Source organism: Takifugu rubripes, chromosome 17 (genome assembly GCF_901000725.2).
Source record: "Takifugu rubripes chromosome 17, fTakRub1.2, whole genome shotgun sequence".
Taxonomy (NCBI): Eukaryota; Metazoa; Chordata; class Actinopteri; order Tetraodontiformes; family Tetraodontidae; genus Takifugu; species Takifugu rubripes.
The window spans coordinates 11,578,708-11,591,490 of NC_042301.1; the positions used below are offsets into that span (position 1 = coordinate 11,578,708).

Consider the following 12,783-nt stretch of genomic DNA (forward strand, 5'->3'; position numbering starts at 1 on the left):
AAGCTGCAGCTAATCGCACGAGGCCTGTGCACGAGGCTCTACGCTGCAGCCGAGCCAACATTTAAATCCTCAAAAAGCCTCTTACAGCCAGAGATACGACAATAACAGCCCATGAATAAAGCTGCTCCATTTTATTAGTTAATGCCTCACAGAAGCGGTGAAAGAATTATCATATTTTTGTATAATATGTGGTCTTCTTTTAAAAATGCGCAGCCTCTGCAACAATATTTAATTATCTTTATACATATGAAGTGCAATACTAGCAACTGAATTGCAAATTCATTGGAGCATTTGCACGACCAGCAACGAACCGTCACCTCTTTGTTGGCTTTTCCATAACATGCAGGTCCACTCACAGAGGTGGCACAAACCTGTTTGAGCCTCCTTCTCTATCCTCTCACTATTTCTATACATTATCGCTACGCATTATCAACATAATCCAGCTAACTCACAGCTCTCATAGAACATCTTTCTTCACAATATTTTCTGACATTAATATTTAAGTGCAGCAAAATTGAGGCCTCAAAAAAACGTTTTCAGAAATAAAGGCTCTTAATTGGGTTTTGCACTTCACATCAATATACAAGGTGATTTTATTCGGGTCATTTAGACGCCTGGGTGATTCCAGCTAGTTGAGAAACAGAATAACTGTGTCTCATTGTCCTCTGTGTCAGTGGTTAGTCTCCAGGTTTGTGATCATCAGATGTTTTCAGTCATTCGGAACCACTATTGCAATACCAGTGACACCAGCATGTCTGGCATCCCTGAAATAAGAACACAGCGGTTTGGTTCCGGGTGTCCATGAGTTGTCTTTCACACTGCATGCAGACCGTTTCCCACAGTCACTGGTGTGTTTTCAAGCCCCCGCAGCCACTCCGTGCATTTGAGCACCACGCGTTCATCCACGCCACCGTCCTGCTCCTCCTCGTACTCCACATCATCGTACTTGTGCTGCTCGTTCAGGAGGGAGATTTTCATGAAGGAGGTGATGTCTCCCAGTCCAGCGTCAGTATTGGTTCCAGTGTTTGGAGTGAGCGGTTGTCTCTGCGTTGCTGTGTGGAGCCGTTTGGAGGTGTTGTCCCTCCTCCGTCTGGTGTCTAAAGCGCCTACAGAGACGCCTCCTCCGTTTCCTGTGTTCCTGGAAGCCGACCGCTGGCGCCTCTCGCTGTTCCTGCGCTGCAGCAGCAGGACAGCCTCAGGTGTGAGCGTTAGAGTGAACCGGACCTGCTCCTCGCGTCCATCCCTGGTCTTCTCCTGTGTTGAGCCCTTTTTGAGCCGAGCAGGCTTTGAGAGGGACTTCCCCGAGCTGGACGCAGGGAAACCTTCCGACAGTGTGTCTCTTCTCTTTGCGCGGACTTCTGCTCGTGGCGCCTCTTTGGTGGCTGGGAGAAATGTCCTGGGTTGGCTTTTCCTACTCAGCTGCTTGAGGTTGGACGTCAGACGCTCTTTGACTGTGCTGCCTTTGTCATCTCTTTGGACACTTGTCTTGGCTGGTGGAGCTGTAGGACTGTTGCTGATATGTCTCTCCTTCCCGGAGAGTCCAGACACGGAGCGGGCAATCGACACCGGCGGGATGAACGGCATTGTGGCCACAAAGACAGGAGTTTAGGTCTGCACGGAGAGGAGGAGGTCCTGCTGCATCTTCAGGCATGCTGGAGTGGGACGTCTTATCCCTGTGCTCGAGGAGGGTGGAGCACGGCCATGCTTCTCCTATAGCTCACATGCTCACGACTGAAGATCAGAGACCTAAAATAAACTAATCCTCTGGTCATGAACATGGCTCACATTTACTGTGCAGGTCCACATGTAGACTTAATCCAGGGGAAATTAGAGGGGAATACCTGTGTGCTAAACGTCTGACCTTGACACTCCATTTGCTATATTTTCTTCCACATTTAGGTTTAAAAGAAAAATCACCTTTTAAACCCTTTTTCTATTTTCTGCTGTACTCAAAGACACAGAAAGTGACAAAACACTTCCGGAAAGCATTTATTTCATATTTTGCTCTATACATTAAGCCACACAATTAAAAGGCAGTTTAAAAAACATCCACATCCATCATAAGAAAAAGAAACAATAATTTAGACCTAAACAAAACAGTTTACTCTAAACTTTGTCAACTGAAAATGGTAGAATAAATATTGTTGGAACATTTGTCATTCGCAGCATGTTTTCCTGTGTATGTGGAGGACACGTTGACAGCGAGGGCAAGTGTGATAGGCATCTTTGAAAAAGTTTACGAAGAATGGAATCAGGCAACATCCCAGCAGCAATCTGAAACAAAGAGACTTTCTTTGACCCGGTTTAAAACTGACAAACTTTCAAACAGGATTCTACTCACCCACAAAACACAAAGACAAAACACATGAACCAGGCATAAAGACCAACTTTGTATGTGACCAGACTTGTGACTTGAGTCCGACAGGAAGGACAAGTCGTCAAACCTGGATTGCGATGCAGCCGTGTTTCATAACTCACAAGCTTTGGCCGCATGGTGGAACCTAAAGAAATGAGGTGATGAGAGGTATAAATGTTCGTTCAATTATGGCTCCTAGTAAAAATAGAAAGGGGGAAAAAAGCTAAATTCTACAGTTGAGTTTTGGAAGGCTTTTTCTTTCCTCCTTTTCCAGAAATTGTGACTTACAGGCCCTGTTGGTGTGTTTAAACTGCAGGCAGAGGGAAAACAGCATACCTTGTAGGGGCAGTTGGGTTTGAGTGGCGCAAGCAGCTCCAAGAGAGGAGAAGGACGGAGGAGGTGGTGGAGGGACTGAAAGGCGAGTGGATATGGTAGACTCTCACTTCTTGTCCATTGCGGCTCTCTTTAAAAACAAAGACCACTTTGATCCAGCCACCTTTTTTCCAAAGACAAACCTGGATTTTTACATGTAGGCCATATTTTACCTGGTAAGAAGTATGGTGGAGGTGTAGGAAATGGCTCATCCACTTTTGACAATGAGTCCATTGACCTGTTTGATGAGCAACCACAGAAAACAAGAGAAAGAGACGGGATCGGTGCTTTCAGCGGCCAGTGTTCACCTGCAGGCTTCCCAGCTGCTTGGCTGCCACTAATTTAAACCCCCTCTCACTGGTTAAAGAGCCATTTACCCACAATTCAACAGAAAGATGGTCTTTAAAATTTAGAAAAGAGCATTTGGAGGTAATTTTTAGAAAACAGTTTACTTCTCTTTATTGCAGTAGTCTAGCAGAAAATTATTGTCATTTTGTGGAAATCCACTTTCAGAATGATCGGATCTGTCTTTAAATGTGGTGCCTTCAAGAACACATCATTTGTGGCTTTCACGGACCGTGGGAATTTCTCATTGTGTGCGCTAAAACGCAGCTTTGCTTCGATGTAACGTTTCCACCTCTTATCTTTGTTCATTCAAATTATATGGTTAATCTATATGGCGTTTTGGGACAACTTGTGCGCTAGGTGGTAGTGTTTGCAACCGGTTGGTTCACTTTGGATGTTTCTATTTGAACCACTAGAGGAGCCCTTTGGCGTCATAGGAAGACTTCGGTATAGTGGGATTTTACAGTGGAGCGTTGTTGCTAGCGCGATGATGCTAAGCTAGCTGTCAGCCAGACATCCGCGGGTTTTACTGCCGAGTTAGCTGCCAGATGCTCCCGGTCATATCCTTCTTGCCATCTTGACACCCCCTCTACATTCCTGGACGAATTCGTGTTGACTGACCAGAGTCCGCGAATTCAAGTCCATTCCAGAGCTAACCTTTCCCCCATAGCGTGACTAAGCTTGCCGGCTAACGAGGGTGAACACTCGGAGAACCGGACTGACGAGGTAAGTTAGCAAAAAGCGCTAGCGGACTGTATGGCTAGTGGTGTCACCATCGTGAGCACAGACGCCTCCAATCGGGGAAAACAGAGGTTTGTAGAACGAGGAGGCCGTTTTTAAAACGCCTGTGTGCCGACATATTCATATAACTCTCAAAATGACCAAACTACCTCGCAGGCCTGTTCGACGCCGGTGGCCAGTTAGCGTCAGCTAGCTATTAAATTTACCTGCTCGTTCATTGGGAGTGTTTGCGATTGGTTCGCCTGAAACAAATGATACTAATTTAGTGGCGATATTTCACTTCGTAAAATGTATTTAATTGCATTAGCAGATGATGAGGCTGCTCTGGAATGAAGACTTGCGCTAGCTTGGTCATATTGATGATGAATCTTGAATAGTTCGACTAGATGAATTGAATCCGTTTACGTTATTACAATTTTAACCTTTACATTTAGGATAAATACAAATGTGCGCACCGGAGTGAGCGTGTACGTGACTCCCATTTGGGCGACACAGCTCTTTCGACGTTGTTATCAGTAGAGTTTTAAAGCCGGTCGTGAGTTCAGCTGTTAGCTCAGATCGGCTCGTCGCTAGTGACCCAACTTTTGTTTTTGCTGTGTGCAACTTAGCAGAGTTCCACTTCAAGACCACACCCAGGCAAGATGTCCCTTCATCAGTTTCTGCTGGAACCCATCACCTGCCACGCGTGGAATCGCGATCGGACACGTAAGGCTCGGCTCCTCTCCTCATTCTGCTGCCACATCGGGCATTAAACCACTCTTCTGCCTCCATTTAAACTGACATCTCTCGTGTGTCCGAGTCGTTTAAGCTTGTTTAGCTACTTGCTTTAAGAATGTGTGTTTTTTTTTTTTTTTAAAAGAGTAGTCCTCTCAGGATTTGACAGGAAGCTCACGCAGGTCAAGCCTGTTGGTACATCTGCATTCCCATCTTGAGGAACTCTTTTCTTTTCCTCCAGAAATTGCCATCAGTCCCAATAACCACGAAGTTCATATCTACAAGAAGAGTGGCAACCAGTGGCTAAAGACCCATGAGCTGAAAGAGCACAATGGACACATAACAGGTGTGTAATCTTTACTCAGGGCTGTGGGCTAAATCTCCCACAGTAACTGCTGATTATTCCCGTGGTGCTTCAAGCTTGTACTAATTCACTTTTTGGTTATTTCCTTATCGTTTGCCCTTTCTCCCACCAGGTACAGTATTAGCAGGACTCTACATGTGTTAATTGCATTAAAAATAATGTACGCATTGATTAAAACGTAATCCCAATGGAGTAACCTATTTTACACCTAAGTTGTTCCTTTGGTATCTTGGTTGTGTCGTGAGTGACTTCTTTACCGGCCTTTTAAGCACATTATCTCATCATTCTGTAGGTATTGACTGGGCTCCTAAAAGTGACCGTATAGTGACATGCGGAGCCGACCGTAATGCCTACGTATGGTCGCAGAAGGAGGGGGTGTGGAAGCCCACACTGGTCATCCTCAGGATCAACCGAGCTGCCACCTTTGTCAAGTGGTCTCCGCTGGAGAACAAGTTCGCGGTTGGCAGCGGCGCTCGCCTCATTTCTGTCTGCTACTTTGAGTCGGAGAACGACTGGTGGGGGTCTTTGTCTGCCCGGTGAACCAGGGCGTCTTCGTTTCTCACTGATTTCCTGATAAATATTTTCCCCCGTCCTCCGTGTCAAATCTCAGGTGGGTGAGCAAGCACATCAAGAAGCCTGTCCGCTCCACCATCCTCAGTCTGGACTGGCACCCTAATAATATTCTGCTGGCCGCTGGATCCTGTGACTTCAAATGCAGGTCAGAATTGCACCTTTACTAATGAACCCAAACCTCACAGTGACCAAGGCAGTAATCAAAGAAGTGAGCAGAATAAACAGCTAATGTCCTCCCCTCCCCTCCTCTGTTTTCTCCCCGCTCGTCCCTCTCTGGCCTCCAGGGTGTTCTCAGCCTACATTAAGGAGGTGGAAGAGAAACCAGGTCCCACACCCTGGGGCAGCAAGATGCCATTTGGGGCTGTTCTTGCAGAATTTGGAGGAGCGGGTTTGTATCTATGCCTTCATATCTGATTAAAAATGGTGTCCTGGAGTGAGATTTACCCAGGCTGCCCTTTTTCTATTCTTTGTGTATATCAGGTGGAGGGGGCTGGGTCCATTCAGTCTCTTTCTCAGCCTCTGGTAATCGCCTGGCCTGGGTCAGTCACGACAGCACTGTTACTGTGGTGGACAGCTCTAAGACTGCCAGGTAAAATACATGATGTAGAATTTGCTTTGTCTGGCTTCTTTCCTTGGGTTCATTCATCTTTTTTACCAGCTCAAAATGTAGAAAATACCAGTAAATAGGATCATAGAGGAATTTTAAATGGGGAAAACTCCACCAGGGAGCTGCACTATAGGACAGAATAAATCTAATCTTTAGTGTGCATGAAAAACAGCCTCTCCTGAGAATCTAGCACCCAGTGCTGTTGAATGAGAGGGGGTGGAGAGGTCTTGAGCCTGACCCCCTGCTGGGGGGACTTGGTCTTGTGATATTGTGCCAGATCGAGCTGTAGAATGCACCAAATCAAGGTGGTGTTGTGTCTTCTACTGCAGGTTTATGTGTATTTTCACTGTTTGCTCCACACAGTGCTGGTTTCTAAGATGTAAGTAAGATGAGCAAAAAGCTGAGAAACCAGTCGGGTCAGAAACAGAGCGGGGCTTGAGTTTCCCAGCCACTGAGACGTGTTTTGTCAGGAAAACTGCAGCTGGGCTCTGGTGTTTAATTTCTTAATAGTTTTGCTAATTTGTGCGTCTGTGTTTAGTCCCTCACAGCTGAAGACGGAGTTTCTCCCACTCCTCAGTGTCATTTTCGTTTCAGAGAACAGCGTAGTAGCCGCAGTGAGTATAAAACACGTTCACGTACCTGCGCGACTGCAAAGTGAAACCGTGGCATTTTTAACCTGCTAAATGCATCTTCAGGGCCACGACTGTTGCCCCATGCTTTTCCGTTGTGATGACGGCGGAACGCTGACCTTCGTGTCAAAACTCGACCTCCCCAAGCAGAGTATTCAGAGGAACATCTCTGCCATGGAGCGCTTCAGGAACATGGACAAGCGCGCCACCACCGAGGACCGCAACACTGCGCTGGACACACTGCACCAGAATAGCATCACGTACGTCAGCTTTGATGCCCCCACATGTCTTATTTATGGCTTTTAATGAGGATATTAAGTAGTGTATATAGCATAAGTGCTGCTGCGTCATAGCGGCGCGACGCAGGCGACCTGGAGCTCGCTAACAGCTTTACCATCAGAGGGTGGTGTGATACAGACAGCTGACTGGATTCCCTGCTCTCTGTCATGATCACTGAGATCCACCCGCTCAAAGCTGATGGTTGTCTGACTGTTTATAGGACTGTGGTGGACCAGAAGGAAGGAAAACTGCAGATCGGACCTTGACTGAACCGTTGTGCTCAATGTGATCACGCAAAATTAGATTTTTTTCCCCCAAGACACGTGATGGTCGGCTATGGAGGCAAACACTGGCACTTTCATCAGAAACAACTCTGTCATTGGATTCTATCCCCAGTCACCTCCCCACGTCCTCTCTTGACTCTGTTTCTGTCCCTCCATTTATCTGTCTAAAACTTTGTCTCTTTTCTCAGCCAAGTGTCTATCTATGAGGGGGACAAAAGGGATTGTCGTAAGTTCTGCACCACGGGCATCGATGGAGCGATGACCATCTGGGACTTCAAGGTACAAACACACACCTGCTCACCTGTCCTTGCTGCCCCGCACGCACGTCCCGGCTCTCATGACGGTGTTTTTACCTCCTCAGAGTCTAGAAGCTTCTATCCAGGGTCTCCGCATCATGTGAAGGAATCTTGTGACTGAATGAAGAGACGCCGCGGCCTCACTATTTAACCACGCCCTGACCTTTGACCTCCCCCAACCCCCCTCCCTTCCACCTCACCCTCTCCTGCGACACAGCCAGTAACACACATAACTGACCACCTTATTGAGTGTCTGCTAAAGCACTGATCAGACCATGACACACTCTTGTGGGTATGTGCAAACACAATAACACACACACCACACACACACGCATACATATAAACACAGGCTGACGTGTGACATCACTGTTGATTTATTTTGTTTTTGTTTTTAAATGAAGGTTAACCAGGTGTCAAAGTGGAAAGGTTCTCTGACGCGTATTAAAAAAACGTGACGTGAAAAGTGTGTTTTTATGTACTCTAACCTCCTGTACCAAAAGTTTGATCACTAAACGGTGCGTTTTATCCAAAACTCAGACCGCGCTTCACCACAGATTACCCTCGACCTGATCTCCGAATAACAAGGTTTAGCCGACCAAGAGGATGTCTTGGGTTGCGGGTGTTCCCGGGCTTCCAGAGCCAGGCTAACGTTGATATTCCGAGCTCATGTTGCTCGCTGGCTGTGGACGGCTGATAGGAACCTGACGGTAGAGAAAGCGGCTGTTTCGGCACGCGGCTCTGTAGCCACTACACTAAAACTACAAAGATGGAGGATTTCTATGTAAGTGATCATAAGATAGACATGAAAATAAAGATAAAATACATTTACAATACACAAGTGACCTGACTCTTCTCTCTTTTTTATTTTTTGAAGCCCACTTTTGGTTTAAACGTAGGTTCGAGTACGAAGTTCTGTTCATGAAGGCCTATTTTTCTGAGATCCTGTAATCTTAATAAAATCAGGCACTACAGACACTCTTGAGTTCTGCAATTGTTCCACCACCTGATTGTTTGACATATAGAAACTTGAATTGAAATGTTTATCAGTTTGTGTTGAGTTAAAGCAGAGAGAGAAAAATGGTTATGACATTAGTAATAAAGCATCTTAGCTTATTTCATGATTGTAGCACATGAACTGCATCTATCACAGCCTTCTAAACTATGCCAGTATGTTAGAACTTTTAAAAAAGTGGCCAAAAATGACAGAATTGAGAGATATTTAAGGATTTTAAGGTTCTCAACTGCTAAATACAACAAACATTTGGAAAAAGTCTGCAAAAGGTATTGAGGAACTCTGGAAACATCATTTTGCTCGTGAGGCTTCTTGTCTCCTGGCCTCACCCATTCCTGCAGCAGATATTTCTTCCCTCCCCCTTTCCCCTGTTCCTCTTTATTCAGGAGTATGTCCCACCCCTTTTTTCCTTTTTTCTGCTCCACTCATCCTCCACTTCCTCCTTTCATGCCCTTCAGGCTCCTCCCACTCTACCGGCGTCAACAGAAGCAAAACTCCCCTCCCTCCAACTATTGAACATTCACTCACACCAGCGTTACACCCATGATCCTCTCTGCCTCTGCACACACACACACTTCCTGTGTGTGTGTGTCTCCCCCCCCTTTTGCTGCACCCTCCTCCACTTCCCCCTCTGACCTCTCCTCCCTCTCTTCAGCTCAGCTCCACTCTTCCTGAGCTCACTCTGTCGTTGGCGTTCGTGTTGACTGGCCAGAGTCCGCGAGCTGAGCACCCTCATCTTTTATTTGATCTGCCACTTTCACCCCCCCTCTCTCTTTTGTCTCCCCGCCTCTCTGCGGCGTCTCACCCGTTCATCCCTCAGGGTAAGTAGCCAAGAAAACATTTACCAGTTGACTGAGTTTGCTTTGACTTGTGTGTAATGCAGACAGAAAAACTGGAATGCATTTTCAGGGAGGGGGTGGGGGGTTTGACGGTGGCAACAGGCAACTAGTCAGCTACTCTCAACAGTAAATTTAGGGACTATAGAATAAAAGTCTGTGATTCTGCTTCCTGTGCTTTCTAAAGGTTTTGAGGGTGTGTGTGCCCGCTATCATTCTTCTCATTCCTCTGAAAGTCTGGGTTTCATTAAAGCCTTGGAGAGATAAGATGACAGATGGGTAAATGCAGCCGATGTGTGTTTTATCACGTCAAAACAAAAAGGGGGGGCATGATATGGCTGCATACCAGAGGTTTTCTTTTGTGTTTTTTTTTCCATTATAACTTCTCCTTTTCTCGATTTGACAGTTTTTTTTCTACCAGGTTCCTCAAGTCACTTCCTGGTCCGGTTCTCACGTCTGATTGGTCATGGCGTACCACAGCTTCCTGCTGGAACCCATTAGCTGCCATGCCTGGAATAAAGATCGTACCCGTAAGTCTGTGCTTTGAACCATCTCAGCTCTCGGTCACTCACGGAACATCTTGCTCTATCCAGAACCCCTAGAGAACAAATGGTGTAACAGTCTAAGGCCTGTGATTGGCTCTCAGGTGAGAGAAGGTATTTCCTGTTTCCTGTAAGAGCGACGTCCCTTCTGAGAGGCCCAGGAAATGGCGACGTTTGTGGTTGAGTCCTGATGTCGCACAGAGGTTTCACACAACTTAAAAAAAAAAGCACACTGGAGCTGCAGAACTGCTGCTGTAAGACAAACAAGACTTCTGAGTCATCTGCTGACTAAAATGTGCAGAGTTTTGTACACTGAAGGAAGGAAGGTCACAGTGGTGGTAGTTTGAGTGTGTGTGCTGCCTGCAGGCAGCTCTTGTGCACGCACATTATGTTTCTGTGCTCTTGTGAAGCACTCAGCTGCTCCACATGGCCATCATTTCCACTTCCTCTGTTAATTACCTCTAATAATAAACTTCCCAGTTCTCCTGTTGTGTTATGGCTCTGAATGTGTTGTCCTGTTTCAGAGGTGGCGCTGTGTCCCAATAACCACGAGGTTCACATCTACAAGCAAGAGGGGAGCAAATGGAGCAAGATCCATGAACTGAAGGAGCACAATGGGCAGGTGACAGGTACGCTGCTGCTCTTGGTTCTGCTCATGATATTGCAAATATATGTTCAATATCATAACTGATGGAAATATTTCAATGGATTGATGGTTGAGCCAACTTTTGGCTACATTAGCATAGCTTAGCATAACACAAAAATGCTCAAGTTGTGCCAAAAACTCTACCATGGTATTAGCAGCCTTGTCTTCAAAGGCAAATGCAAATAATGAATCAGCTGATATGAACTACTTTTATCTTAACAGGTGTCGACTGGGCTCCTGACAGTAACCGCATCGTCACCTGCGGAGCAGACCGCAATGCCTACGTGTGGACCCTGAAAGAGGGCGCGTGGAAGCCCACCCTGGTCATCCTCAGGATCAACCGAGCTGCTCGCTGCGTCAAATGGTCGCCACAAGAGAACAAGTTTGCTGTGGGCAGCGGCTCTCGTCTCATCTCCATCTGTTACTTCGAGCAAGAAAATGACTGGTGAGCGTCTCGAATGCACAAAAACTGCTAGTCTTGTTAGTCATGTTTTCATGGAGCATCCATTTGTTTTTGTGTCTGATAGGTGGGTGTGTAAGCACATCAAGAAGCCCATCCGCTCCACCATCCTCAGTCTGGACTGGCATCCCAACAATGTCCTTCTAGCTGCTGGATCCTGCGATTTCAAGTGCAGGTATTTGTGAATCAGACTCCGACTCAGATTTTGATCCCAAAAGTGACCTAAAACTGCTAATATGACCATAAAACCTGAGTTAAACTCGCCTATCTCTCATCCTGACCTGAACAGGGTCTTCTCAGCCTACATTAAAGAGGTGGAAGAGAAGCCCGGCCCCACCTCTTGGGGCAGTAAGATGCCTTTCGGGGAGATGCTGTTTGAGTCCGGAGGCTCTGCAGCAGGTCAGGCTGCAGGTGGAGGCGGTGGGTGGGTCCATAGCGTGTGCTTCTCACAGTCCGGCAACCGCCTGGCCTGGACCTCCCACGACTCCACCGTGTCTGTCGCAGAAGGAGGCAAGAACAGCACGTAAGGGAGGGTGGGGCAGCATACCTCTGTGGGGGAGGGTGTGGGCGTGTGACCTCTCTAACCATTGATGTGAATCTACAGGGTGACCAGTTTGAGCTCAGAGACGCTCCCCCTGCTGTGTGTCACCTTCATCACCGAGAACAGCTTAGTGGCAGCTGTGAGTATTCGACTTGAGGGATGTTTCTCTTGACTCTTCCTCAGCCAGTAAATCATTATTTCCTCCACATTCCTGCAGGGCCATGACTGTTTCCCACTGCTGTTTGTGTATGACGGCACAAAATCCAGCCTGACCTTCGGGGGCAAGTTGGACGTCCCTAAGCAGGCGGCCCAGAAGGGCATCAGCGCCAGGGAACGCTTCCAGAATCTGGACCGTCGGGCCTCAGAGACCCAGTCCACCGACAAGGATCTGAACACCCTGCACAAGAACAGCATCAGGTAATGAGGGATCAGGATGCAGGTTTGGAACCTTTGACAGAAATGACACTGTTCTCATCACTGTTTGATCATTGGTGCAAACATTTCAGCCAAATATCAGTGCTGCAGGGAGGAAGAAACCAGTGCACCAAGTTCTGCACCACTGGGATGGATGGAGGAATGTGCATCTGGGATGTCAAGGTATAGCCTGATGTTTATTTGTCTGGAATCATGTCTGATGTGAACAGTCTTGAAAATATTCTACTTTTTTCCAGACTCTGGAGTCTGCAATGAAGAACCTGAAGATAGTCTGAGCTGGAGATTACATCACGTGCACAAAGAATTTTCACTTCCGGTGATATGAAGAAAACTTCTGCCTTATTAACCAAAGCTTCACTGCCCCTGTTATAATCAGGTTTTTTTGGGTTTTTTTTATGAGCTAAACTTTCCAGCTGGAGGTCAAACTTAAGGTCAGTTCTTTCAATCCCTCTGATGCTCAGAGGGCCTGACCCCAGGTCTGTCAATGTTACAGAAGGAGTTTGATAAGCGTTATCATGCTGAGCTTAAAGGTTTTAATTAATCAAGACTGAAATGCTGCAGTATTTTTCCAAGCTTATGCAGGTCATAATATGCCATTAATAAATGATTACCATTTACGTCTGTGAGAATAATTACCTGTGTGCATGAGAGAGAGGTAATTCATGCTTCAATTACTATAAAAGTTGAGCTTTGCAGTTCTTCATGCAGTTTAATTTATATATTCCCTAAACAAAGCAATATGATTGATGAC

General features: G+C 46.5%; 3 protein-coding genes across 7 annotated transcripts; 2 read left to right on the forward strand and 1 right to left on the reverse strand.

Moving 5' to 3' along the window:
- Positions 1-35: 35 nt before the first annotated feature.
- On the reverse strand, positions 36-3,047 carry LOC105417678 (proline-rich protein 18-like). Its single transcript, XM_011612806.2, has 4 exons — positions 2,902-3,047; positions 2,693-2,819; positions 2,342-2,501; positions 36-2,274 (listed from the first exon to the last, which is right to left on the reverse strand). The coding sequence occupies exon 4, from the start codon at positions 1,582-1,584 to the stop codon at positions 814-816; it is 771 nt and encodes a 256-aa protein (XP_011611108.2). The 5' UTR covers positions 1,585-2,274; positions 2,342-2,501; positions 2,693-2,819; positions 2,902-3,047; the 3' UTR covers positions 36-813.
- A 282-nt stretch (positions 3,048-3,329) lies between these two features.
- arpc1a (actin related protein 2/3 complex, subunit 1A) lies at positions 3,330-8,398 on the forward strand. 4 transcript variants are annotated; one of them, XM_003972299.3, is made up of 11 exons: positions 3,330-3,799; positions 4,423-4,519; positions 4,770-4,874; positions 5,185-5,407; positions 5,503-5,610; positions 5,750-5,853; positions 5,946-6,054; positions 6,611-6,686; positions 6,768-6,961; positions 7,453-7,543; positions 7,626-8,398. In XM_003972299.3, exons 2-11 carry the CDS (start codon positions 4,456-4,458, stop codon positions 7,662-7,664), a joined length of 1,113 nt encoding a protein of 370 aa, XP_003972348.1. In that variant the 5' UTR covers positions 3,330-3,799; positions 4,423-4,455; the 3' UTR covers positions 7,665-8,398. The 4 variants fall into 4 exon arrangements, with proteins under 4 accessions (XP_003972348.1, XP_011611105.1, XP_011611104.1 ...); XM_011612803.2 differs by having other exon boundaries at positions 3,520-3,885; XM_011612802.2 differs by having other exon boundaries at positions 3,520-3,885; positions 4,426-4,519.
- Positions 8,399-9,233: 835 nt separating this feature from the next.
- On the forward strand, positions 9,234-12,649 carry arpc1b (actin related protein 2/3 complex, subunit 1B). 2 transcript variants are annotated; one of them, XM_003972298.3, is made up of 10 exons: positions 9,234-9,393; positions 9,815-9,938; positions 10,475-10,579; positions 10,819-11,041; positions 11,124-11,231; positions 11,346-11,579; positions 11,661-11,736; positions 11,815-12,014; positions 12,104-12,194; positions 12,269-12,649. In XM_003972298.3, exons 2-10 carry the CDS (start codon positions 9,875-9,877, stop codon positions 12,305-12,307), a joined length of 1,140 nt encoding a protein of 379 aa, XP_003972347.1. In that variant the 5' UTR covers positions 9,234-9,393; positions 9,815-9,874; the 3' UTR covers positions 12,308-12,649. The 2 variants fall into 2 exon arrangements, with proteins under 2 accessions (XP_003972347.1, XP_011611102.1); XM_011612800.2 differs by having other exon boundaries at positions 9,830-9,938.
- Positions 12,650-12,783: the final 134 nt, after the last annotated feature.

Excerpts from the sequence above, each read along its gene's own strand:
- arpc1b (XM_003972298.3), top strand. The coding sequence starts at position 9,875 with ATGGCGTACCACAGCTTCCTGCTGGAACCCATTAGCTGCCATGCCTGG. Across the intron at positions 11,580-11,660 it reads GAAGGAGGCAAGAACAGCAC|GGTGACCAGTTTGAGCTCAG; the intron begins GTAAGGGAGGGT and ends GTGAATCTACAG. Across the intron at positions 11,737-11,814 it reads AGAACAGCTTAGTGGCAGCT|GGCCATGACTGTTTCCCACT; the intron begins GTGAGTATTCGA and ends ACATTCCTGCAG.
- LOC105417678 (XM_011612806.2), bottom strand. The coding sequence starts at position 1,584 with ATGCCGTTCATCCCGCCGGTGTCGATTGCCCGCTCCGTGTCTGGACTC.
- arpc1a (XM_003972299.3), top strand. The coding sequence starts at position 4,456 with ATGTCCCTTCATCAGTTTCTGCTGGAACCCATCACCTGCCACGCGTGG. Across the intron at positions 5,611-5,749 it reads TCCTGTGACTTCAAATGCAG|GGTGTTCTCAGCCTACATTA; the intron begins GTCAGAATTGCA and ends TCTGGCCTCCAG. Across the intron at positions 7,544-7,625 it reads TGACCATCTGGGACTTCAAG|AGTCTAGAAGCTTCTATCCA; the intron begins GTACAAACACAC and ends TTACCTCCTCAG.